General features: G+C 33.2%; 1 protein-coding gene and 1 non-coding gene across 2 annotated transcripts; both read left to right on the top strand.

Moving 5' to 3' along the window:
• The first annotated feature begins 1,738 nt into the window (after positions 1-1,738).
• On the top strand, positions 1,739-27,411 carry LOC114328776 (peroxisomal acyl-coenzyme A oxidase 3-like). Its single transcript, XM_028277737.2, has 9 exons — positions 1,739-1,951; positions 4,351-4,659; positions 4,711-5,030; positions 12,135-12,414; positions 15,653-15,884; positions 18,456-18,692; positions 18,766-18,920; positions 21,706-21,996; positions 27,151-27,411. The coding sequence occupies exons 1-9, from the start codon at positions 1,832-1,834 to the stop codon at positions 27,265-27,267; spliced, it is 2,061 nt and encodes a 686-aa protein (XP_028133538.2). The 5' UTR covers positions 1,739-1,831; the 3' UTR covers positions 27,268-27,411.
• On the top strand, positions 8,209-8,363 carry LOC114328779 (U12 minor spliceosomal RNA). Its single transcript, XR_003652223.2, has one exon. It is a non-coding gene; the product is annotated as a U12 minor spliceosomal RNA (small nuclear RNA).

Here is a 27,411-nt window from a genome sequence, read left to right as displayed (position 1 = left end):
ATTATACAGAAGATGGATTACATGTTTAATAAATATTATCAAAGAGTTAAATATTATCAAAAAAATATTTTTAGCAAAAATGAAGCTTATAAAAAACAAAAAAATGGTATATTCATGAAGTCAATCGACACAGTAAAAGCAAAGTTAAAGCTCATGAAAAATTATTTTTATTCGTCCAATTCCAAATCGAATATTTTAACGAAAAATAACCAAAAAAGCACTTTTAGGGAAAAACTAATTAAATTATTTTTAAATGTTTAAAAAAGCTTTATTTTTACTTGTTATAAAAGTTTCTAGGATCAAAACTAAGCGAGTTACGCTCAAAATAAAGTTGGCCCCTTTTTTGGTAAAAAAATCGTGAAAAGCTTCCCCTATTTAGCACCTCAAATAAAATTAATCGTTAACGCTTTACCATTTAGTTTATGTATTGTTTAGATTATTTGTAAGTTTGACCGGTTCAAAGTTCTTATTTTTGAAAAAATTTGGTTTTAAAGTAGAAAAAGGGTTTTTATTTTGGAAAAATGCCCTTTTTCAAAATACCTTAAAAAGTATTAGTGATACCAAAAATCTCAAAAAGTAAAGAAATGTAGGTTTTGCTTTTATAAATAGCACGGTTTTATTTTGGTTTTTTAAAGAATGATTTTTTAGACAAAGACAAAAATTGGTTTAGATATGGCTGATCAAAATTTGCATACACTGGTGATTACTGACTCGTTCAAGCCCTTTCAACTAGAACCATTTCAAAAATAAGCACTTTGAACCAGTGAAACGTACAGGTCATATAAAAAAAGTTAAGTAATTTGTAAAGCGGTAATGATTAGTTTCATTTGGAGTGCTAAATAGGGAGAGATTTTCACGATTTTTTTTACCAAAACAAGGGGTTAACTTTATTTTGAGCGTAATTTGTTTAGTTTTGCTGCTAAAAACTTTTATAAAAAAATAAAAATAAAGCTTTTTTTAAACACTTTAAAAAAGTTTCAATGAGTTTTTCCCGAAAAGTGCTTCATTTTTTGGTTATTTCACGTTGAAATATTCGATTTGGAATTTGACGAATAAGAAGAATTTTTCATAAGCTACAACTTTAATTTTACTGGCTCGATAGACATCATTTTTTTATAAGCTACATTTTTGTTAAGAATATTTTTTCGACCATTACTTAATTTTTGAGTTATTTACGAAAAACCGCCTCAAAACGTGGATTTCTTGTTGAACAATAAACATTTTCACTCGCAAATAACTTGAAAAGTATTGGCTTGACCACTTCGGTGGTGATACTGAAAATTACACGGTATTTCCGTATTTAACGTTCATGTACTAGGCTACAACACACATAAGTTTTTGTTCTTCTTCTTCATGTGCCATCTCCGCGACGGAGGTTGGCAATCATCATGGCTATTCTGATCTTAGATGCTGCTGCTCTGAATAGTTCGGTTGATGTGCATCCGTACCAATCCCCTTAAGTTACGCAACCACGAGAAGTTTTTGTTACACAAGTCGTATTTAGTAACTTTTTAAAGGGGGCCCCATTTCCAATTCTGCGGGGGGGGGGGCGGTGGAGTTTGTTACGCCACTGCCCTGTATACCTGTATAGACAAACAAACACTTCCAGTAAACTTAGTAAATTTGAAAATTAATTATATAATTATTTTTTTATCAGTTTATCTGATGTTTATCTACCACGCGCCTTTGTCTAATTTCTACATGACCTTTGCCAATGTCTGTTTTTTGGAGATTAGTACGTCACAAAGTTCACACACTTTATCTTAGAATTTAGAATACAAAAATGTTTATCTTATAAAAAAATTACTGTAAAAAGAGAAAAATTAAAACCATGTCTCATCTTGTAGAAGATTTCAAACCAGGACCACTTGATGTGTATCGCAAAAAAACGTCTTTTGATTGTAAAAAATTAAAATTGTTCATTGAAACAGAAGATGGAATTAAATTTCAGGTAAGATTTACTTTTTATTACTTTTATATCAATTAGTATTTATTTGATTACTCCAATTAATTATTTAATCAATTATGCAATTGTCACAAAACATACAAAAAATTTAAGAAAAAATCTCAGGGTGCCTTTTTTATAATACAAAAAAAATATATCTAAATTATCTTATGTTATACTTATCTTCTCCCGTGGTTTCAGTATCTCTTAGTTGGTTCTAATCGGGAAAAAATATTAGGAAAAGGAATTAAATGAAAATATAAAATAAGCATACAGAATTGTCTTTTATTATCAAAATCAATACTCTGAAAATTGATCAAATTAAAACCTGTGGACACAGCTGTCCCAATGAAATTTTTACCACTTAAATTTATTCTAGTTCAAATAACAATTTATCGGTTTCTTCCCGATGACTTTGATAAAACAAGCTAAACAAATAAATTTAGGTATTCGAAAAATTACTTATACTTCCTATTTAAGTTTTGAAATATTGGAATCTTAATTCATATGATTTTACTCAAAATATTAGTTTCCTAACATAAAAATATCTTTCACATAAATTGACTGACCTTTTGCTTCACTCACTCTGACGTCTTCTCTTGACCTAAAACAGCTCTCCCTTGTTGACTATGTTAGGCTACCCATCAAAGCCCTCTCCGTTCTCAAGTTTCAATCTAGCAGCACACCAGCACCAATTCTCCAACAAAAACAAACTCCAATAATTCTCTCCTCTCCTCACAATTTTACAGAATCAAAGAGGTATTTCGTCTCAATTTGATCTGTCTCTCGTTCCACTTTTCAGCTTTATTCTCCACTATCAATCACCCACTGGTACTTGCTATCTAACTATCCACGAAAACGTTGACTGCTCTTCAGCGATGCCAATAACATAATAATCTATTTTTTTCTCAAACTGTCTCAAATGTCAAGCTTGTCTTTCCCCATTCCAAATTTCCTAGCCAATCAGAAACATTTATCTCTCCACCTTCCTCTCTTTTCATTCGAAAACAAACAGTCATTCTTTCAAAATTATTCCTACCATCATATTAATTACTTTCGGGGAATTCTACAACATTTACTCGGGGTTAAACAAAAAGAGATTAAAATTCCAAACTTCCTTTTAAACTATTTTTCTAGAAACTAATAATTACCTCTACCTGTAGATTCTACTTTTCCCGTAATAAACAATCGTTTTACATTATGATCCTAAACAAATCTTCCTTTCACTTTAATTATTCACAAAAGTCTTTAATTCTTCATCGAAAAGCTCATTAAAGGAGAGACCCACTTACATGCAAGCTAACTTCTAATAAATATTTACAAATCAATATACAGGGTGGATCAAATTTATGTGCCCGTTTTTTTCGATATATCTAAAACTATTAAAGATTTTTTTATTGAAAATGGATATGTATCATTCTTATGCCGCAGGATCACCTTAAAACAAAATTATAGCGAGATTTGTTAACCCCATAAAAATTTTATGGGGGTTTTGATTCCTTAAACCCCCCTAAACTTTTGTGTACGTTCCAATTAATTCATTATTGTGGTACTATTAGTTAACCACAACGTTTTTAAAACTTTTTTGCCTCTTAGTATTTTTTCGATAAGCGAGTTTTTATCGAGATGCAGCTTCTTTTTTAATATATTTACATAAAAATTTTATGGGAGTTTTGTTCACTTAAACCCCCCAAATGTTTGTGTACGTTCCAATTAAACTATTATTGTGGTACCATTAGTTAAACACAGTGTTTTTAAAACTTTTTTGCCTCTTAGTATTTTTTTGATAAGTCACCTTTTATCGAGATGTGGCTTCTTTTTCAAAATATACCTAAAAATGTAAATTAAAAATACATTTAACAGGTCTCTATAATCGTACTTAACCATATACAAATATGTGGTGGATTCGATAAATATTCAAAATATCTTGATAAACACTGGCTTATCGAAAAAGTCGTAAGAGGCAAAAATGTTTTAAAAACGGTGTGTTTAACTAATGGTGACACAATAATAATTAAATTGGAACGTACACAAAAGTTTGGGGGGGTTTAAAGGAACAAAACCCCCATAAAATTTTTATGGGGTATACAAATTTTACTTTAATTTTTATTTAAGATGCTGCTGCCATAAGAATGCCACATGTCCTTTTTCAATGAAAAATCTCTAAGAGTTTTAGATATATAAAAAAAATTGATTTTCATTTTGTAACTTCAACGGGCTGTAACTTTTTTTGTGTGCACTATTGTATATAGGTAAGTGAGGTTCAATCAACCTATTTTTGACCCCAGAATCTGTGGTATAATTTGTGACCAATCTTTTCGGGACACCCTGTATATCTCTGTATACTCATACATACATAATTTGTATGCTATGTAATCTAAATACTTTTATCGTTCTCTTTCTAGAATGAAATATACAAAATTCTGGAAAACAATCCTTTATACAATCAACAAAATGTCGCTGGTCTGTCTAGAGACAATCAACGCAGAATTGCCTTTCTTGGATGTCGAGATCAGAGTCAACAGTACGCATTTTCCTTTGATTATTTGATGCAAAACTTACGACGCCCTTCGGCCCTTGTTAGAATACTAACGACAGCAATACCATCCTCGTACGCAAAATATTTAGTTGCTAATAGGTTTTTTGTTAATTCTATATTAAGTATGGGAACAGAGAGACATCACAAGATCATCGATGATGCTAAAACTGGAAAGGTATATTATTTAATTTATAGTTCTTTCTTAAAATATCTAAATAATATTCAGATTCTAGGTTGCTATTGTTTAACTGAGATTGCACATGGAAGTAACACAAAAAGCATGCGAACGATAGCTACCTATGACAAACACAAGAAAGTTTTTATAATAAATTCACCAGATTTCGAGTCAGCTAAATGCTGGGCTGGTGGGTTAGGTCAGACTGCTATGTATGGAACTGTCTTCGCGCAGTTAATTTTAGATGGTGTTAATTATGGTTTACATGCCTTTCTAGTACCACTTCGTGATCCCAAGACGCTGATTCCATACCCAGGATTGGAGATATGGGATATGGGAAGAAAAATCGGATTGAATGGAGCTGATAACGGGTAAGTGCTTGGTAAGATATTAAATTTAGATTATTTTCTGTATTATAATGTATGATGCACACACACTCATATATATATTCTTCTTCTTCTTCCCGTTTATAAGCAATTCTGCTTGTTCATTGGCGGATTGATACCTCTATGGAAGGTTGTCACTCCACCTTTTGCGCGGTCGGCCGATACTTCTTCTACCGATTGGTGATTTATCTCTTGCTATTTTGACCACACGTGTCTATCCCATTCTGGTTATGTGGTTGTTCCATTCTTTTTTTCTATTTAGTGTCCATTCGTTTATACACTATACGTTACATTGTCTTCTGTATCTTCGCTCCTCTTTCGATCTCTCAGTTTATTTTCTGGAATTCTTCTCAGTACTCTCATCTCTGCCGTTTCCAGTAGTCTTAGTGTTGTGGCTGTATCGGTTCTTATTTTATGATGTCATTATTGGTCTTACACTGGCTTTATAAATTCTTGACTTCATCTCAGTGTTAATATGTCGGTTTCGCCCTATAGTGTTATTAAGACATCCTGCCAATCTATTTGCTTTTTGTACTTGATTTCTCACTTCTTTGTCTAGGTCTCCGTAACTTGACAATGTAATTCCAAGGTATTTTACTTCGATTACTTGTTCAATACTGATACCATCAATTTCTATTTTGCATCTGATTGTTTCTTTACTGATTACTATAGTTTTGGTTTTCTGAGATGAAATTGTCATATTGAATTCTTTTGCTCTTATGTTAAATCTGTGGACTAATTCTATATCTTCATCTTGGGCTATTAATACTGCGTCGTCTGCGTAGCAGAGTATTTTTACTTCTTTGTTTCCCATTCTATATCCTCTTTCTTTGTTGACGTTTTTGATGATTTCATCCATGATTAAATTGAAAAGCATAGGACTCAATGAGTATCCCTGTCTTATTCCGCGGCGTATATCTATAGGTTCTGTAAGTTGTTCATCTATTCTGACTTCCATTTTGTTGTTTTGGTAGATGTTCTCAATAGTTTTTATGATATCTAGAGGGATTTCTCTATTATACAGAAGATGAATTACATCTTTGAGTCTTACTCTGTCAAATGCTTTCTTTAAGTCAATCAGACATAGAAATGCTGGTCTATTATACTCTAGTGATTTCTCAGTAATTTGCTTTATGACGAATATTGCGTCTGTACACGATCATCCAGTACGAAAACCCTGTTGTTCATCTGCTAAACTTATCCTCTGATTCATTACGTTTTGTAAGATTTTAGTTGTAAGTTTTAGGGTAGTATTTAACAAGTTGATACCTCTGTAGTTTTCTAGCTGCTTTTTATCTCCTTTTTTGAATAGTAGAATTAGTTCGCTAGTTCTCCGTTCGTCCGGTATTTTATTGTGTTTTATGATTTTGTTAATTAATGTTCTTAATTGTTCTGTCATTGCTGCTCCACAATATTTCAGTAATTCGTTTGGTATTCCATTCTTACATGCAGCTTTTTTTCCTGCTTACCTGCATCTTCATTTGTGGTAATTTCTGGTGTTTCCGGTTCTAGCATCATTTGTTCTTCCTCTGCATGGAGCTTTTTTAGATTGTCAATCCATGTATCATTTTCTATGTGTTTTTGTTCTATTAGTTCCTTTACCTCCGTACTTTGACCTCTTATAAAGCGCCATATATATTTAATATGTTACTTTTTACACCACTATAGACTGGGACTTGGGACTTTTGACTTTTTTAAACTAAATTGATGTTGCTCTGAAAATACAAAGTTTATTAATTTTACAATATTTACAAACTTAAAATTATACTACCTGAAAATACAAAGAAACAACAATTTAAGCTAATTATTCTACGTTAAAAAATTCTTAATCATTTATGACATTAAGTAATTTTAAGAAAGTTTATTCATGACATTTTGTCACTGTCACTTCACTTTATCTTGCTACTTGGCTAGTGTCTCAGCTACTTGCTTCAAACTTAAATTAAAGAGAATCTCGACAGCAGATATTGTATGTCGGGAGATTTCTCTTTACATATATAATACAGAGAAATCCAGCTACAGAACATGTGAAACTCCAGGATAATAGGTTCTCATATCCGAGAACCAAAAAGGTCGCGCGAGGTATCTTAAAGAACTTATCCACTGTGTTGGTGCTCCGCGCTCCTGCAAGTACTCTATATAGTAGATACGTTGGCGCTCTCCGTTGATGCAACAGTGCGCGCTCCGCCTCGGCGTTCCAATCGGTGGCGGTTTATATGTAGAGGAGCGTATGCCATATCGATTAGAGCAGTGGCAGGGAGCACGGAGCGCCAACACAGTGGATACGTGCCTTAAGATACTTTGGGAGATGGGGAATCTAAGAGGCACAGAGAATCAAAGTTTTTCCCCGTTTTACCTTCCATTTTATGAAACTTCCAGAATTGCATCAGTAACCACGGTTGCTCCACCTGGAGTATCTGTGGAAAATGGCTTTTCTCTTTTGGATAACTTAAAAATTTTCTGTCCTACTGTATGGAGTAGAAGCGTGGACTCTAAGTGAAGCTATGCTTAAACGCTTGACAGCCTTTGAGATGTGGGTAGACAAATGACTACTAAGAATAAGATGGATTGACAGAGTTAGAAATGAGGAGGTCCTTCCTTGGACGGTTGAACCAAACAACACAACTGGTCAATATAATAAAGAGATTAATAACAAATACTTCGGTCACATTATGCGAGACACCCCGAAAAATATGATGTTTTGTATCTGATCATTCAGAGAAAGATCCAAGGTAAACGTGGTCCTGGTAGAAGAAGAACATCATGGTTGAAAAATCTAAGGCAATGTTATAGAGTATGTAGAGTATAGAAAATCGACTACATCATTATTCAGAGCTGCTGCCAATAAAATCACGATAGCGCATATGGTAGCCAAGATGATATCCTACGATCGATGATGGTCATGGAACTAGAAGAAAAAGAAGAAGAAGAAGAAGAAGAGATAACATAAAACTCATAAACAGTTAATTAAGTAGTGTGAAGTTAGTATGATTAGCTGGTTTTATTACATCTTGAAGTTCTAATAAGGTATTCAATATTACAGTTATCTACAATTTACAACGGAAATATTTCTTCCGTCTTGTAATAGATGGCGCCACATTCAACATATAGATATACCATTGTAAAAACACAGTGATACTTAAAATTTACATTCGCTGAATTCGTGCCTTAAACTAATGAGTAAGGAAAATAAACAAGCCCTGGTAACGCTTGGCTTACATACTAGATTTACTAGTCTGTGAATTTTTGTAGGGGTACAGGTCGTCCCGTGGGGACCTGCATACTCTAGCAGATTTCCTGGTGACAGCGATCTGTCCCATAAGTTAATCAAATATAAGAAACAACGTAACAATTTGAAGGTAGTTAATTAATTAGCTCAAAAAATAACACAATGAATGTACGGGGTGCACGCAAAAATTCAGTATGCATGAAAGCCGTCATAAATGGTGGTGGTGGTATGTAGTATTATTTATTATTTAACCTTGAGTCCTGGAAGATGAGTTTACATTATAGTGCCCTCGTGTATGTGTTTTTGTATTTTTGTTTTCACCCGTCATTATACATACCATACCAGATATAATGACAAATGAGGTGCCCAATGAAAGCTTATAATAACCCAAGGATGGTATTAAAAGTGAGAAATACGACGGATTTAGAGTTGCAATCGGAAGTACTGTTTTAAAATCACCGAGATACGAGTACAAGCAATATATTATTCGACGCGCATTAGCAAGACGAAATCAAATATATACTTCCGGTTTCATGCCGCTTTGTCCCTCTGTTCGCGAATATAGCTCCTCCGTTATTAAAACAGTCATAATGACAAATGAGGTGTCGAATGAAAGCTTATAACCAAAAGATGATATTAGAGGTGAGAAATTTGACATAGGACTTCCGAAGGTTTCAGAGTTGCAATTAGAATTACTGTTTTAAAGTGGCTGAAATAAAGCAAAGGATATCTATATTTTTTGACGTGCCTTAGCAAGACGAGAACTATATTATTATTACAGTGGAACCCCGATAAGTCGGCCCCCGATAACCCGGAAGTCCGGCTAACCCGGACCGATTTTCATCAGATAAACATTTTGATTTTCAGTACATATTTTGTATTTTGACAATGACACCCGTTCTGGGCGTCGAAATGTTAATAAAATTATTCTTTCAATTTAATTGTGGCTTATTTCCCATCAAAATAGTTAATTATCAGATAAACATTTCAACAATAAAAATGTATGTATGTAATATAATATTTGAGATAATGTGTATTTGTGTAATTTGAACTATAGATAGTAAAAATGACTCATAAGCACAAGTTGGCAGAAACAACAGGCACCTGTCTGTATTATTCCTTTATTTTTTATTTCAAACTGTGTTAGCATTGTTTAAGAAAGACTATTTAAAAAACTATTTTTTAATCAATGGTCTTAGTTAACTGTTCTTAATACATAATAACAAAACATCCTTCCGATTGTGAGTGTATGAATACAGTATTGTGGTATTGTTCGCTTGGGTTTGCTTTGCGTAGGTTTGTGTTTGCGTGTTTTTAGTAATTAAGATGTGTAGGTACTGTGCATATTTATATATATTTCATGTTATTTCTATTCTAACGGAGTTTATCTGTAAGTATACCGTATTTTATTAATTTTTACCATATTCTCCGGCTAACCCGGATTTTCGATAACCCGGATTTTCGATAACCCGGATCGGCCGCGGTCCCGATTAATCCGAGTTACCGGGGTTTCACTGTACTTCCGGGCTTTATATCGCTTTCGGTTAAAAATGTGCAACTAAATAGTGTATTGAAAAGTCGAGCTTGAATATTTAGTTCCGGTTTTGATGTTATTTCCGGTTAAAAAGTTATGACCGGAAGTTTGGCAAAAATTACTCAAAATTAGTAAAATCGTATATCAGTCGACGTAAAGTTACACGGAGAGATCAAATATCGACTTTCAGTTCTACTTCCGGTCACATTGGGTGAAAACATAGGACTTACGAAGTCCAATTGTTTGTTTTTCTCCTAAATCTATTTATTTTAACTTCTAACGAACTTATTCTAACTACTTTATTTGCCAGGTCCAATGCAATGTCAACCAATAGTATTCGTTTACTACTATGTGACTACTTTTTCATGTTTCTCTTTTCACTTTTCGGGTTGATACCCTACGCCCTACACCCTACTAATAATAAACGTATGGGTCTTCTGTATCTTGCCGATCTGTTTTCATCGTAGTTCGTCAAGTTCCTTAGAGCTTCATCCTTTTATCTTTTTAATTCCTTGATGATTCCATACTATATTTCAATAATTTTTTCTAGGGTCCTTACCTCTTTGGTTCCTCTGTATAAATCCTTTCTGATATTTATGTTGGGACGTTTACAGCGTCTCTTATAATATGGTTTTGGCCTATTTGGATCTTCCTTATGCTGGTTATACAGGTTGGGATAAGCTACTTCTTCTTCTTTAAAGTTCCCTCTCCTATCGGAGGTTGGATATCATAATGGCTATGGTCACTTTGTTTGCTGCTGCTCTGAACAGTTGTAATTAACTATAGTTAAACCATTCTCTAAGGTTCCTCAGCCAGGAAATGCGTCTTCTTCCTATGCTCCTTCTTCCTTGGATCCTTCCTTGCATAATACTTCTCAGCAACTCGTATTTTTCTCCTCTGGTAATGTGACCCAAATATTCCAGTATACTAGATTTTATACTCTTCATAATTTCTAACTACTTATTTAAACGTCGTAGCACTTTAACATTGGTAATCCTTTGAACCCACTGAATTTTTAATATTCTTCTGTAACACCACATTTCAAACGCCTGTCTCTTCCATGTCCAAGCTTCCATTCCGTATAGCAATATAGAAAATGTGTAGCATCTTAGAGCCCTCAATCTGACAGGCAACTGAAGGTCTTTGTTTGTAAGCAGTGTCTTCATTTTTATAAATGCTTGCCTTGCAGTTTCAATTCGGACTTTAATTTCTTTGCTTTGGTCATTTTTGTCATCGACCCAGGTTCCCAGATATTTGTACGTCTTTACTTTTTCTATTTGGGTTTGTTCTATCATTCACCTGTTTTTGAGACGATCATAAATTTAGTTTTTTTCTTTTTTATTTTTAGTCCATATCGAATGCAATAATCGTTAATTCTATTTAGCAATTCTTGGAGCGATTCCACTGTGTCTACCATTATAACGGTGTCATTAGCGAATCTTATGTTATTTACTATTCTTCCGTTTATAGAGATTCCATCACTTAGCTCCGCTATCACTTCCTGAAATATGGCTTCACTGTATAGGTTAAAGAGTAGCGGCGACAGAACACAACCCTGTCTTACCCCTCTCTTTATATCAACATTCTCGGATTCTTGTTGTTCTATCTTTATATTGGCCTTTTGATTCCAATACAGATTTATGATAATTCGTAAATCTAGTCTGTCTATATCTCTGTTTTTCAATAATTCTATTAGTTTTTCATGTCGGACCCTGTCGAACACTTTTTCGAAGTCGATTAAACAGGAATAAATATCCAGCTTCATATCTAAGCATCTTTGAGAGAGGACATTAAACGCAAACAATGCCTCTCTTGTTCCAAGTCCTTTGCGGAACCCAAATTGGGTATCATCCATATCATATTTTAGGTTTCTGTATAATCTTCCATGAATCACCTTTAGAAATATTTTGAGGGTATGGCTTAATGATATTGTTCTATAGTCCGAACAATCTTTGGCATATATTGTTTTTGGTATTGTTACATGATGATGCTTTTTGCCATTCTTCACTTCGTTTTCATGCTTAACTTGCTATTTCTTTCAATAATTTTTGAAAGGTTTTTAATATCTTGCTATTATCACTGTTTTGCCAATAGTAGAGTTTAGACACTGTTTTTTGTTTACGCTCTCAAACTAACCCTGTGTATGACGTAATTGCTGAGTTATCAATGGAGATCGAAAAAGTGTCAGACGTCGCGTCATTTGACTAGATTTAACAAGGTTTGACGCTGAAACAGGAAAAATGCGTAAACTCATAGGATGAAGAAGAAGCGGATAAATCTATTTATAGCAATAAACATTAACATAATGATTTTTGTTTGGTTTCAGTGTTGTCCAATTTACAAACTACGAAATACCCAGAATCAACTTACTCAACAAAATAGCAGACGTTTCTGAAGATGGGCGTTACATAACTCCAATCAAAGATCCCAATAGAAGACACGGAGCTGCCTTAGGATCTCTATCAGCAGGAAGAGTAACCGTTGCAACTATCGTTGACGCTTTAGCAGCTAAAGCTATCACGATAGCGGTAAGGTATGCGGCAGTAAGGAAACAATTCGGACCAAGTGGAAAAGAGGAGATACCGATACTGGAATACCAAAGCCAAGTAAGTTTAAGTTAACCGAAACTTCTAATTTTTAGACTACAAATAAGCATAAAAAACACTGAAAACTTTTGTTTTTTACTATTTTAAGCAGTGCCGGATTTACCACTAGGCCCACTAGGCCGCGGTCTAGGGCCGCATGCAAAGCTTCTGCAGCGTTTTGTAAAAAAAAATTTTGGTAAAAAATTGAATTTTTATTTTTGAAAGTCTAATTAAAATAACCAATGTTCATATCAAAAATAAATATTAACTCTTGCCAGGGTATAGGAGGCTATACAGATTGCAGGTGGATTGTGGAAAGTTCTAGATAGGAATGTGATGAATTGATGTAGCCCGCACTAGCATACGGTAGGGGCCCCGTGTGATGAGTCACTTCCTTTCCTATCAAGGCGCCGAGATGACGGATGCCCCCCCCCCCTCCTTCGTATATGCAACACATACAAATCTCTAAAGGAGTACGTATTGAGTCTGAGAGACAACCTTGATTCCTATGAACAAAGAGGAAAAGAGTTGTTCAAAAATGAAACCTATATTCCTGAAATAAAAAGACGCCCGAAAAGAAAAGCTCTCCCTGGCGAAGACAAAGAAGATGAATCCACTGAACCTAACTTTAATGGCAAAGAATACTTAAAGATTAATACATTTAATATTATAATAATTAACATTGACAGGCTTTATTCAGAATTGAATGAAAGGTCCAAAGTTTACTTCAGTCTTAATGAAGAATTTGGAGTTTTAACCAACTTATCGTCAATTTCTAATGAAGAAATCAAGGGAAAAACTTCTATTTTGGCTAAAAAGTATCGACATAGATGGTGACTTTGAAGAAGTGTGTATGTGTACAGTTCAAAGGCTTTGTTGAAGGTATATTTTATGTAGAAACAGAACGTCGTGATAACAACATTACCAAGCCTCCGAGAAATACACTTTTAGAGTATCTGAAACTCATTCGTGAGAATCATATTTTCGAATATGGACACGGCTTTGCGCATTCTACTATGCATGGTGACATCCAATGCATGTGGAGGAATATCATTCAGCGTGTTGAAAATAATCAAAAACTACATGTGCAACTCGACTTCTGACGAAAATTCTAGATTGTCTAGTTTGGCTAGTTCTATTTCAAATTCTGAGCTTTTTCAAGAATTATTAGACTTTAACGATTTGATTAAAGATTTTGCAGTCAAAAAAGCTAGAAAAATGAGTGTTTAGAGTTGAGATATGAGATTTATTATGAGTACGGAGTGGTGCGAGTGTCAATGTTAATCACTAATCCAACTTTACCCAAATTAAGAACATTACATTGACGTTTTTCAGTATAAGAGAATAATGTGAGAATTGAACGATCTAGAAGTTTATTTTTTGTATTCTTAATATTTTTATTTTTTAGTGCCCTAGCCTATTACTATTACAGTTTATATACCTATATACAACAGAAGTGTTTACTTCATTCTACGTTGTCTTAACAAAGGTATACAGCCAACTACAGGGTTTACCCTTTTAAAGTATTATTTTCCTTGTTCTTTTACTTATAATGTCTTTTCAACTTTTCAACCTTTCGTTGTCACCTGTACGTTTACCCCTGAATGAAACAAATGTTATTTAATTTTAACGATTAACTGCAATACTACTTTATAATATAATAAGTTTAGCAATATTAATAATTTTACAAATAACTACTGTTTGCTAACTTTTTGATTTATGTATTTTCTGTCAATATAGACATTGTTGTTAGAGCTGTTTTGGGGTTTTAGACAAATTTATAAACCAAGATTATTTAATTAGTGAATACAATATTTCCACCTATTTATGTACCTACCGTAATCAAATAGAATATTAATAGTATTTCTATTCATTTATGTTATGCTTTGTATGTTGTACTAGTTTTAAAAAGGAAAATTAAAGTACGTTATGTAATAAGAGCAAACAGTAGCGATCAACAGGTAGGATCAACAACAGTAGGATCAATAAACGCGTTCCAAGATTGAGGCTCTAATTTTGAATATTTTGTCGAGATATTTGGCACACATATTCGTAATATAATAAAGAATGGCGGTACAGAGCCCAATTTCAGAAATATGTTAGTATGTGGAAATTACTCTATAACTAAATAAAATATTGAAAAAAGGAGCCTGTACCGCCATTAAGAAAAAAAAATACACTGTCTTCAAATAAACTTTTTTATCCCGTGCCTAGATTTTGTGTCACATTGGAACTACTAAAAATCGATTTTTTTTAACAAGAAATGGAACGTCACTGACTTGGCAACATGTCGCGCCTATGTGTAAAAAATTATTGTTTTTGATAGTATAAACGTCACTGTCAGTGTCGAATTACCGACGCACTGTTGCCTTACTTTTGAAAGTTCGCAGAACTTTCGCAATCTTGGACCGCGTTTGTTGCTACCTGTTGATCGCTACTGCTACTGTGTGCTCTTAAGCTTTAATTACATAATCGTGAAGTTATAGGGTGCCGCTCGAGGTAACTTGGCCTAGGGCCGCAAGTGCCCTAAATCCGGCACTGATTTTAAGTTATTTACTTTTACAATGCGTCTGTAGTTACTAGTCTTTAACTGAATAAGTTGAGGACTGAGGAGAGAAGAATAAGTTTTATATGACTGAAACTTCTCTTGTGTTCTGTTTTACGTATGTTACTTAAAGGTTCTACCAGTTTGACCGATGTACATGGCAATGTGGTCGCTACCCAAAAACTTAAATCGGTCATACTCGAAAAGCCTTTAATATACATATAGCAGAACATAAATGGTTTTAATAATATAAAAACAGATTCTAGATCATAATCATTATTTCAGAGACCAATTCCAAATCTCCATATTCAAAATAAAGGCCTTAAGCCAGCGGTTCTCAATCTTTTTGCGCCATGTACCACCAAATACTTTTTAATATTTTTGGTACCACCTAACAGAAATACCTATCTAGATATGTGATCTAATTAACTACAATAGTGTTGCTGACTTTGCGTTTTGTGTACCACCTCAAATAATGATATGTACCACCAGTGGTACATGTACCACAGATTGAGAACCGCTGCCTTAAGCTATCATTATTAGAATATGAAACTTAACCATAAACTTTTTGTGTAGTCTTCATTATTATTAATCGTAGTAGTTCTGTAACTTCATGAAAGTGATTTAAGACTGGTCAATCCTTATCGATATACCTACTTATCTTGATTTAATAAAAATATAAGTTTTTGTTTATTAATAATTATTCTTATTTAGCAACTTCGTCTGATACCATATTTAGCAGCAACATATGTGATAAGAAATTTCAACACCTACTTCACACAAATGTTATATGAATTTACCAAGAACCCCTCGTTACCAAATGCACTTGAAGTAGGAATCGAAATCCATGGTGTTTCTTCAGCATCTAAACCAATAGCAGGCTGGATACTGCGAGATGCCGTACAAGAATGCAGGGAATGTTGTGGTGGACACGGTTATCTTCAGGGTGAGTTAAACCAGTTAATATAACCTTTTGCTTCCATTTTGATTTTTGACAAATTCTCTCTTTTAATTATTTATTTACCCCTTCTTATTCTTCTAATGGCGCTATAACCCTTTGTAAGTCATTCTGCCCTGTCGGATACTTTCCTTCTCCATTGCTTGATGCTCATGGTTTTAAGATCATCCTCTACGTCGTCCATCCATCTCCTACGAAGCCTTACTCTTGCTCTATTTCCTTGGAGCTTCCATCTCTGGATTACTTTTACAGCTCGAATATCTGGCATTCTTTCTAAGTGACCAAGCAAGTTTATAGTCTTTGTGACATTACAAATCTAACAATATCTGCGCTCTGCATTAGTTCATCCCGCTTGTAGTTCATTTTAATTCTTCACGAACCGTCGCTGCTCTCTCTCTCTCTCTCTGTCTCTCTCTCATGTAGTTTCCCCATTACTGAGGATCGTGATTTCTTCAACATATATTCCTAACAATGTTTCTTCATTGGTCTCTATCTTCAGCTGCTCTAAGAGCTTCGCAGAATGAGTTTCCAGCTGAATGCTTTATTTGGTCAGACCATCTAGTTGGTGATCGTCCTCTTGATCTTCTCCCCGGAACGTTCCCAGAATCAATTAATCTCTCCAAACTGTCGTCACCTCTGCGAACCACGTGACCAAAGAATTGCAGAATTCGTTGCAGACATATTGTGGACAGCCTTTTTTCAATATTGAGTTGGTTTAGAATGGAAACGTTTGTCCTATGAGCTGTCCAAGGTATGCGCAGAATTCTTCTCCAGCACCACATCTAAAAGGCATCAATTTTTTGGTGCTCGCATGCGCGAAGAGTCCAAGTCTCTGCTCCGTGTAGAAATATTGAGAATACAAGGGCATTCACCAGTCTCATCTTGATATTTTGAGAGATAGATCTGTCTTTCCAAACTTTAGTTAGGCGACTCATCGCATTTTTTGCCATACCAATACGTCTCCGAACTTCTGCTTCACAGTTACCATCGTTAGTTATACTAGACCCGAGATAGATAAAGGTGTTTACTATCTGGTATTCCTGTAACATGTTAGTCAGTTGAATAGTGCCGAATTTGTTGACCACCATTATTTTTGTCTTAGCTTTATTGATTTTTAGACCAACTTTATTGCTTTCGTACTCAACTCTTCGCAGAAGATCAAACATTTCTTGCTCACTTGCTGCTATAAGTGTAGTGTCATCAGCAAATCTTAAATTGGAGATTTTCCTACCAGCTACTGTTACTCCACCTGCCCATCCTTCTAAAACCATCCTCATGACATGTTCACCATAAATGTTAAATAAGTCAGGTGACAACACGCATCCTTGTCTACCACCTCTTTTGGCCTTGAATTAGTGTGAGAACTTCTGATCTAGTCGTACTGTCGCTATATGAGACTGGTACAGATTTTTAATAAGTGTCACCAGGTGCATTGGTGCGCCAATTTCTATTAAAATTGACCACAGATTTATCCAGCTTACACAATCAAATGCCTTTTGGTAGTCAACGAAGCATATAATCATAGGTACTTGAAATTCTCTAGACTTTTCAATGAGTTGTCTCAGGTTCAGGATTTGTTCCCTTGTACCTTTACCCTTTACAAACCCCGCTTGTTCCTGAGGTATTTGGTAATGCAGATAGATTTTTAATCTGTTTTTGACGATATGCAACAAGATTTTACTAGCATGTGTTATTAAGTGACAGTGTGCGGTAGTTTTCACATCTGGTGGTAGTTCCTTTTTGTGTAGTGGGATATAAATTGAGGTACACCAATCAGATGGCCATTTTCCTGAATTCCAAACAGCGACACAGATAGAATGAATGATATGTAATCCCTTGTCACCTAGTAACTGTAGTATTTCACATGATATTGAATCAATGCCTGGGGATTTATTTCTCTTTAGTGATTTAATTGCATCTTTGACTTCAGTGAGTAAGACAGTAGGTTTTCTAGGGTAGTCAGAAGGCCACTGATTTTCTGCTGATACCTCGTTATTTTTATATAGCTCGCCACAGTAGTTTCGCCATGTTTCCAATATTCCATCAGTATCGGTCTTTAAATTACCTTCCTTATCTATTACAGACCACGTTTGAGGTTTAAATTCTCTGGTAAGGAGTTTGATCTTCTGGAATAAGTCCCTCGGTTCATTTCGACAGCCATGTTCCTCTATCTCTCTGCATATTTGAGAGATGTAATCAGCTTTATCTTTGCGGCACTGTTTTCTGATTTCTCTCGATAACCCTCTGTATTCATCGTTTGTTCCTTATCTAGTTTTATGTTCTTTTCTGCGTTGAATCACAGTCCACGTATTATCGGATATCCATGGCTTACGGCCAGTGGAAACCGCTGCCTCGCAGTCTTTTGCAGCCATCGCTGCACTGGGTTGGTCAAAATATCTTTCTTATTTTACTTATTCACCTACGGGAATTTAATAAATGTATTATATAAATTATATTTTGATGTAAATAGTTTAGTATAAATAAATTAAAATAAGTGTAAATATATTAAAATAAAAACTAAATAAATCAACTTAACATTAACGTTAAATGATATTTTAGCGGCTGGTCTAGGGGACGTTAGAGATAATCTAGATCCTAATTTAACTGTCGAAGGAGAAAATCATGTACTGATACAACAAACCGTCAAGTGGCTTCTTAAATTAGCCCCACAAATGCTTGCGAGAAGGCAAATATCTAGTCCAATGCATTCAATTGATTTCTTATCGAACGGTTTGAGCATATTGAGTAATAATAGATGTGATGCCAGAGAAGTTGAGGAGATTTCTCACCCAGAAAGTAAGTTTTTCTCTATCTTATAATATCCATTTTAGACAAATTTTCTTGTATAGTTAATTGGTTTGATTTGTAGGTATTATCACAACATTCCAGTGGATAGTTGTATATCTGTTGAAAGCTACTTACGAGAAAGTAGAAGGAGAGTTGAAGGCTGGAAAGGATTTGTTCGAAGCCAAAAACAACAGTCAAGTGTACTACGGGAAGAGTTTAGGACTAGCATTTATTCAGGTAATTTTTGTGTTTGGAAACCAAGTTTAAACGTGAGTTTAAAAATGATGTAGATATTAGGTTTCAACAATTGAAGGGGGTTGGGAGAAAACCGTGGATATCACTAAATGGGTGAAATTTAGTCAACTACGTAGTCTTGTAGATTTTAACAAATACTATCGCACCATTCCTTCAAATCGGTAGAAAACGATGAATGTTCAGAGATTTTAAGCGTATAATTGACCATGTATAGGGAGAAAACGATATTTGTCCAGGCGTAATTGAGTGAAAACATTGATTGTCACCCAAGCACTGTGCGCCGCGTGTTTATTTTTCGGCATATCTATTGTGATGGCGCTGGCTGACAAAATAAAAACTATACCGTTATAAGATTTATTCACTACATGATAACTGTTGTTAAACGTTTGCGGTCCATTGTTATAACGTATCCTGTGAGAGCATATCCTGTGTCGCATTCCTACTTGGAATGCGACAAAATATGGTAGGTACTGATCAACCTCAAAAATAGAATGGAAATGCCTTCAGATTGGGAAGAAAATATATCCAATTCTCGCGTAAAACCATTACCATTGTTTGTTATCTAAGTAACTCAAGATCTTGTTAAAGAGTGGACCAAATTTTTTACCAATAGACATCTGAAGGAATGCTCTTTCGCAATACAAAAGATGAAGGAAATATTGTGCATCAGTTCTAACCCCCTCGCTATGTTGAATCGAGATGCATATCATGGGCATAGACTTGAAGATCCAACTCGTTCTTCCGCTTAGTCAAAAACATCTAAAAGTCTTAAAGAATCGGAGTTCCATTTGCCTAACCAGTCATATTTCAACTGTATTCCTATAACTGATGAAAAATATAAAGATATAGTTTTTCTGCGAGTCTCGAGATGCAAAAGAAAGTATGTTTCAATTCCTCAAGAAAAGAAACCATGTAAACAAAAAATGAGTGGCAAAAACAAGGCAACACATGATCTAACCGTGAAAAGTAAGTCTACGGACTTGAAGCGAAAGATATGTAAATAAAAAAATAAAAGAAAAAATGGGGACCAACCAACACCAGGCCGTTCAATAATAAAATCTGTAAGAAGATATAACACAACTAAAGGAAGCAGAAAATCAAGTAAAAGCTGAAACATTTTATTGCTAAAACCAATTTTTTAACTAAAATGTTTTATTATTCTGTTTAAATAGAAAGCAGATAACCAAAAAAACAAAGGAGAAACAAAAACAAAGCAGGAATAATTATACTGTCACTAAACGCCTGCACTTGGTGACATCCATTGTTTTCTTCGTTAAAAAGTGGACATTACGCCACAAATTTTTTATTTTTTTAAAAACAACTTGACTTTTGTTCTTTGTTTACATATTAGTTCATATTATCAATACATTTTTCTATCATTATGTCCATCTTTAATACCTCTCAACTCATTTTTTTTGTCGTAAATAGTGTTATAACTTTAAAATTCGTTTTTCTTAAAATCATTTGTTAATAATATCCATGATTTTCTCCAGACACCCTTCCATTGGTGAAATTTGTTGAATTGTTCACATGAGAAAAATAATACATCATACAGAATTAAGAAACTTCGTTTGTATAATGATATAAAAAGTTTATTAAAAAACTATTAAAATGCCATTCAAATGGTTTGCAAAACGTTTTCGATCTAGATCAGATCATCTTCAGTGTCTAGAACGAAGTATTTCCACGTTAGAATGAAAAAGATAAAAACTGTGACTGTTAAAGAAAAAATGTGGCAAATACTTACATTCTGCTTAGTAGATGAAACTAGCACGCTATTAAAATTGGTAACATTGAGATATATAATTTACATGTTAATATTTCTACTATCGTCCACTCCGACATTCCCGTAAGGGAATAATACATATTATATTTCTCACTGTATCAAATCTTAAGTTTTCAACCTCAATATTACCAGCCATTTTTTAATTCATCCCTGAATAATAATTCGTAGTACCTAGTTTTATTCCTACTCAAATACAGACATTTTCTGAGACACTGCAAACTAAAATTCTCTCTTAACTTTTGACCGCCATAGGCAACAGACGTTACAGATAACTCTCTGGTTTTGATCCTCAAATATAACAGACGCTCTGTTCCATCATCTGTTACTGATAAAGACGAGTTGCCGCATGGTAAAAAAATACCATGCTTTATTAACAAAAACAGCTACTCAGCTAAATATACACCCTCGTACGAGAAACAACGGCATGTAAAACCTGTAGGTATATGTGACAATTATCGATGCGCGAGTGACACAGTGATATTGGTAAGCGTTCTTACAAACTTAATTTAAATATTGTCTGTATGTATAACATAATTACCTCTATCAATTTTTTTGAGCCACTCCGTATAATACAGTCCACGCAACTCTGAAATTATTTTAATAATTTCTCATACAGACTGTTTATTATTTAATTAGATATACCTCAATGAAGGACACGCTAAAATCGGCAACATTGCTTATGATAATAAGATTCATTGTCACTGTAGCTGTAGAATAACGAATGGCTTAATGAATCGGCGCGAATCTGGTGCATTAGGTCAGCAGCGGGGAAGCAGTGCTGCCATTCTAATGGGTATATCTAGTTGAAAATTAAACAGTATGTATGTACATACATGTCTTATTTGGTCAACATCTTTTATGTAGGTATTATTGAATTTCTTTAATGGATATCGATGTGTGTGAAGATTTTGTACATACGATATAAAACACGAGATATTGTACAATTTTTAAGTTCTATTCTAATCATACATTATTTTTTAGCATTTCTTCTTGCAAATATTTTTGGTGACCATCTCCGAAGCAGAAGATCCTGCTATAAAGGCTGTGCTTACGAGAATCTTTTCACTGTTTGGATTGTGGTCGATAGAAAGATGGCACATGGCGACTCTATTTAAGGGAGGATTCGCTTCAACTGAATTAGCACCGACGTTAATCCAAGACGCCATTTTAAAATTATGCGCCGATCTGAAAGACGATGCTGTAGGTTTGGTAGATGCAATCGCAGTTCCTGACTTTATTTTGAGGTCGTGTTTGGGTTCGTCAGACGGACAAGTAAGTTATTCCATATTAAAATTTCAAAAATTATATTTAGAAAACAATCAGACAACCTATATTGACTTTTAAGTAGAAATGTAATTTATTAGATAAATTAATAGAGAAGCTGAAAACTATAGCACAGAACACATATATTATAAAATAGATAGATGAATATCACAAATGATAGGTCTAACAGAGTAAGTTAACGAATAGATTATTATAGGCTATTGATTATGTACTTTAGAAAGGAACTACAACGTTATAGAGTTTTATGTTTTCATATGGTCAATGGATCTCTAGATATGAAAAAACCGCGGAGTGCTACCATTTAAAAGGGTGCGTTTTTGAGAAAGGGGTGAATTAGTCTCTGGGCACAGGGTGCATTAGGGTGAGTTCTATGCACCTTTGGTACAAACACGTCTACAGAAAAATTATTCCAGATTAAATTTACTATCAAAATAGCACATTTTAAAGTCAAAAATTTTTTTTACTAAATATATTAAAAAAAGCAAAAAAACTCGAAACAAAGCAATTTCCAAAGCAGAAAAAACTTCCATCGTTCCTCTTTAAATGGGGTTTGGCAAAAGTCTCTAGGATTTCTAGTTTCCGAAATAGGATTTTTCAAATTTCGCCATTCACAGCGATTTTGGGCTATTTTCTTGTTATTTCGAAAACATTGTTCTGTAACTTTTTTCTACGCAGCTTTAGGTATATGCAATGGAACATTTTTTTAAATTTCTCATTATAACTTTTTTCCTTGTACATTTAGGTATAGGTATACATTATGCAATAAAAAAGAAAGCCTATTTTCTTTACTTTAAAATGGTGTATTGTACAGAATTCTAGGACTATTTTTAAACAAGATATGTTTTTTCAAATGTGACATATACACATGCAAAATTATGTTATAATGTGCGATTATATTCTTCTAGTTAAAAAAATAAAAAATTTCAAATTTTTTCTCAAATTACGGATACTTTTGGATATCCTATGGATATCTTGTTTAAAAATAGTCCTAGAGTTTCTTGCAATACACCATTTTAAAGTAAAGAAAATAAGCTTTTTTTATTACACAATGTATATAGGGTGAGGCAGATAACTGGCCTATTAGAAATATCTCGAGAACTAAAGGCAACAGAATCGTGAAAATTGGAATAAAGGGGTTTTGAAGGATGATCTATTAAATGAAAATATTTTCATCTCTTTGCAACTTCCGGTTATACCGGAAGTTGCTTGTAACTTCGTTTTTTTTAATGGGATACCCTGTATATTTTTACATTTTTGGATTCTCTTCGATGTCTTCTTTCTTAAAATATAAGGTTTTGTAATATTATACAGGGTATTTTAAAAGATAATTACGTTTTTTTATTAATTTCGTAGCAACATTCACACTCTGTAGAATTGTAGTAGTTTAATATCTAAAACTCTACTTACGTTCAAATGATTTTTAGTATACGCTACTATTGTTAAGAATCATTAGTATAGCTAAATTTTTAATTTTAGTATACAGGGTTGGTCGAAACTCGGAATGAGTATTTTCTGAGTTTTCTTAAATGGAACACCCTGTATTTTTGTAGTGTAGTGAAATGATATTTTATAGTACTTTTTTATTTCTTAAGCATTCCCTATATGTACCTAACTGCTTTAATTTGTGAGTTATTGGTGATTCAAGCTAAACATTAATTGCAACAAAAAATACGTAAAATTTTATTAGGTTGGCCGTGAAAATACTCAATCCCAGATAATTTTTCAGAAATAAATACATATTAATACAGACTGGTCCTTAAAATTACCAATAATGGTTTAGCTATCGAAATACCTACTTAGTTAAGATTGTTGGTGCGATTAACAATTAAGCACAAATTAAAGCAGTTAGGTATAGGGAATGCTTAAGAAATAAAAAAGTACCATAAAATATCATTTCATTACAATACTAAAATACAGGGTGTTCCATTTAAGAAAACTCAGAAAATACTCATTCCGAGTTTCGACCAACCCTGTATACTAAAATTAAAAATTTAGCTATACTAATGATTCTTAAAAATAGTAGAGTATATTAAAAATCATTTGAACGTAAGTAGAGTTTTAGATGTCAAACTACTACAATTCTACAGGGTGCTAATTTTGCTACGAAATTAATAAAAAAACGTAATTATCTTTTAAAATACCCTGTATAATATTATATTTTAAGAAAGAAGACATCGAATAGAATCCAAAAATGTAAAAATATACAGGGTGTCCCATTTAAAAAAACGAAGTTATAAGCAACTTCCGGTTATACCGGAAAGAGATGAAAATATTTTAATTTAATAGATCATCCTCCAAAACCCCTTTATTCCAATTTTCATTATTCTGTTGCCTTTAGTTCTCGAGATATTTCTAATAGGCCATTTATTTGCCTCACCCTGTCTAGGTACCTAAATGTACAAGAAAAAAAGTTATAATGAAATTAAAAAATAATCGTAAAAAATATCAAAAATCATTAAAAGTATACAACTTTGAAAAACCATAACTTGATTAAAAATAGTCGTACAACCTTATACAATAGACCACGGATTCTCAATATGTGGTACGTGTACTACCGGTGGTACATATCATAATTTGGGGTGGTACATAAAACACAAAAACACAAGCAAAATCCAGCATATTTGCAGTTGTTTAGATTACTAAGCTCCACATGTATTTCAGCTAGGTGGTACCAAGAATAATTTTAAAATAAGTTGGTGGTACATGACTGAAAAACATTGAAAACCACTGCAATAGACCATTTTAAAGGTAATTGACTTCTCAATGCCTATACCAATATCACCGTGGAAAAAAGTTATGGGGCAAAAACAAAATTGCTTTCTTTCGTGTTTTTTTTTTGTTTGTTTTTAATATATTTTTGTAAAAAGAAATATTTTTGACTTTAAAAGGTGATATTTTGATAGAAAATTGAACCTGGTACAATTTTTCTCTAAACTTGTTTGTACCAAAAGTGCACAGAACTCACCCTAATTCACTGTGTGCCTAGGGACTAATTCACCACTTTCTCAAAAACGCACCACTTTAAATGGTGGCACTCCACGGTTTTTTCATATTTAGAGGTCCACTCGCCATATAAAACAATAAAACCCCGTTAACGTTGTAGTTCCTTTTAGCTCTCTTATTTTGAACATAATCAATAGCCTATTAGAGCAACTTACAAAGTTTACTGCAATCCTTCTTAGTGGAGTAACTGAAGGTTTTCACCTCCGATTTCGTTGAACCTTCATCGATTTACATGAAAATTGGTGAGTAGTTAGAAGATACTTCAAGGGGCAAAGGTGACATGATGCCAACTTGCGGTTTTACCCTGGGAGTGGATGCCACCCCTTCTCGGGGGTGAAATTTTTTTTATTAAAAATAATACCAGAAATCGATAGAGGGGCAACTTCTAAGCAAAATTTGTTAAATAAAGTTAACATAAATCAATACTTTTTGAGTTATTAAATATCAAAGATTTTATTTTTTCTTAAAAAAAATGCATGTTTTAAAGCTGTTTTTCACATATTACTCAAAAACTAGAAGTTTTTGTAAAAAAGCTATTGTTACCAAAATTAAAGATAATAAAAAATTTAATACACTCTCCACTTAAAGAACTAAACTAATGTTATTTCTAAGTGAGTTATGAGTAATTGAATGTATATTTTTTTCGGCGAGTACTCAAATCTAAATATTCAAGCTAACATAACGGTAAAACGATGAATTTTATAGAATATACTTGTTAAACACTTGTCAAAGTACTTCGTAATACCTATTAAATGAGCTCAAGTGGAAGTTAATAGCATCAAAATTAAGCAAATTATGATTAAAATAAGAGAACCCTTTCGATTTTTTTTAGGAAAAAGTGAAAAATAAAGCATACGCCGTTTCCAGAAAAATTAAAATTTGTAGTAATCCTCACAAGAATTTCTTTAGGTTAACATAGTTAATGATTTTAACAATTTTGATCGGTTTAGAATGCATATTTTTGAAACAAAAGATATAATTTAAAAAAATCAGAATTTTTAAACTTATCGTACTTTTCATTTTCTTTTGATAATAACTCCAAAAATACTCAATATACGTAAAAAATGATATAAAACTAAATGTTAGTTTTTTCTGTTCCAAATACTATGCCGATTTTGCTATTTCCTTAGAGTAAAAAATAACCGAGATAGAAACATTTAAAATTTCAATTTTGCTGCGAGAACCATGTAACCGGGACCATTTAACCTTTTATTTTAAAAAAACTAAGAGGTTTAAAAGACTAATTTTGACGTTTTTTAATACCTCTTGGAATAAGCTTTTAACTAGTTTTTTGATGAACATGATGTCTTAAAAATTAACGGAGTTATTTACAAAAATATAATAACATTTTTTGAAAAAAATTTTAAAAGATACATTTTGAAACATTTTTGGTGCATAAATTTTAATGCTATCAACTTGTTCGAGGGCTTATTTGATACATATTTCTATGAACTTTGACAAATGTTTAATAAGTTTATGTTATAAAATGCATCATTTTCCCGGTATTTAAGCTTGAATACTTAGATTTGGGTACTCGACGAAAGAAATATACATTCAATTACCTATAACTCACTTTTAGTTAACATTGAAAGGTTTTTCGAGTAAGAAGTTTATTTGCTTTTTTATTAGCCTCAATTTTGATAATAATAACTTTTTTGTAAAAACTTATAGTTTTTGAGTTATTTATGAAAAATCGGTTAAAACATGCATCTTTCTCACGAAAAATTAAAATCTTTGATCTTTAATAACTTAAAAAGTTTTGGTTTATTTTAATAACTTTATATAACTACTTTTGCTTATAATTTGTCCCTCTATCGAATTGTGGGGCTATTTTTAATAAAATAATTTTCACCCCCGAGGAGGGGTGGCATCCACCCCCAGGGTAAAAGCGCAAGTTGGCACCATGTCACCTTTGTTCCGTGAGATATCCTCTAACCATTCACCAATTTTCATGCAAATCGATGGAGGTTCAACGAAATCGTAGGTAATAGCTCATATCCACCTTCAGCGACTGCACTATCTGTTGTATAATAACTATTAGTTTATCTCTCAATCAAATATTTTAGTTAGGTATAATATAAGGCACCAAACTCTTAACTAATCAAGATGTTCGTAAAATTTCAAACATTATATTTTTAGGTTTACAAACGTCTAAAAGAATCAATGACCAAGGATAAATATAACATGAACAGACCACCATGGTGGAAGGAGGTTGTTAATTATGCCGAAAACAATAGATCAAAAAGTAAACTATAAGTACCTATCTCATTAAAAAAATTGTAAATATATATTATGAAATAGTGAAAAAATTAATACGTAAGTCGTAGAAATTTTTCTGTTTTATTTTTTATGTATAACTGCTGGTGAATGTTAAAAAATTAATAAATCTTAATATTTTAA

This window comes from Diabrotica virgifera, chromosome 3 (assembly GCF_917563875.1).
Source record: "Diabrotica virgifera virgifera chromosome 3, PGI_DIABVI_V3a".
Lineage (NCBI taxonomy): Eukaryota > Metazoa > Arthropoda > Insecta > Coleoptera > Chrysomelidae > Diabrotica > Diabrotica virgifera.
The sequence above is the reverse complement of the archived record's forward strand: the minus strand, read 5'-3'. Positions and strand labels throughout refer to the sequence as shown.

Bases quoted from the DNA above. Each gene is read 5' to 3' on its own strand.
- LOC114328776 (XM_028277737.2), top strand. From the start codon at position 1,832: ATGTCTCATCTTGTAGAAGATTTCAAACCAGGACCACTTGATGTGTAT. The intron at 12,415-15,652 runs GTAAGTTTAAGT...ATTCTTATTTAG, and splicing joins TACTGGAATACCAAAGCCAA to CAACTTCGTCTGATACCATA. The intron at 18,693-18,765 runs GTAAGTTTTTCT...TTTGATTTGTAG, and splicing joins GGAGATTTCTCACCCAGAAA to GTATTATCACAACATTCCAG.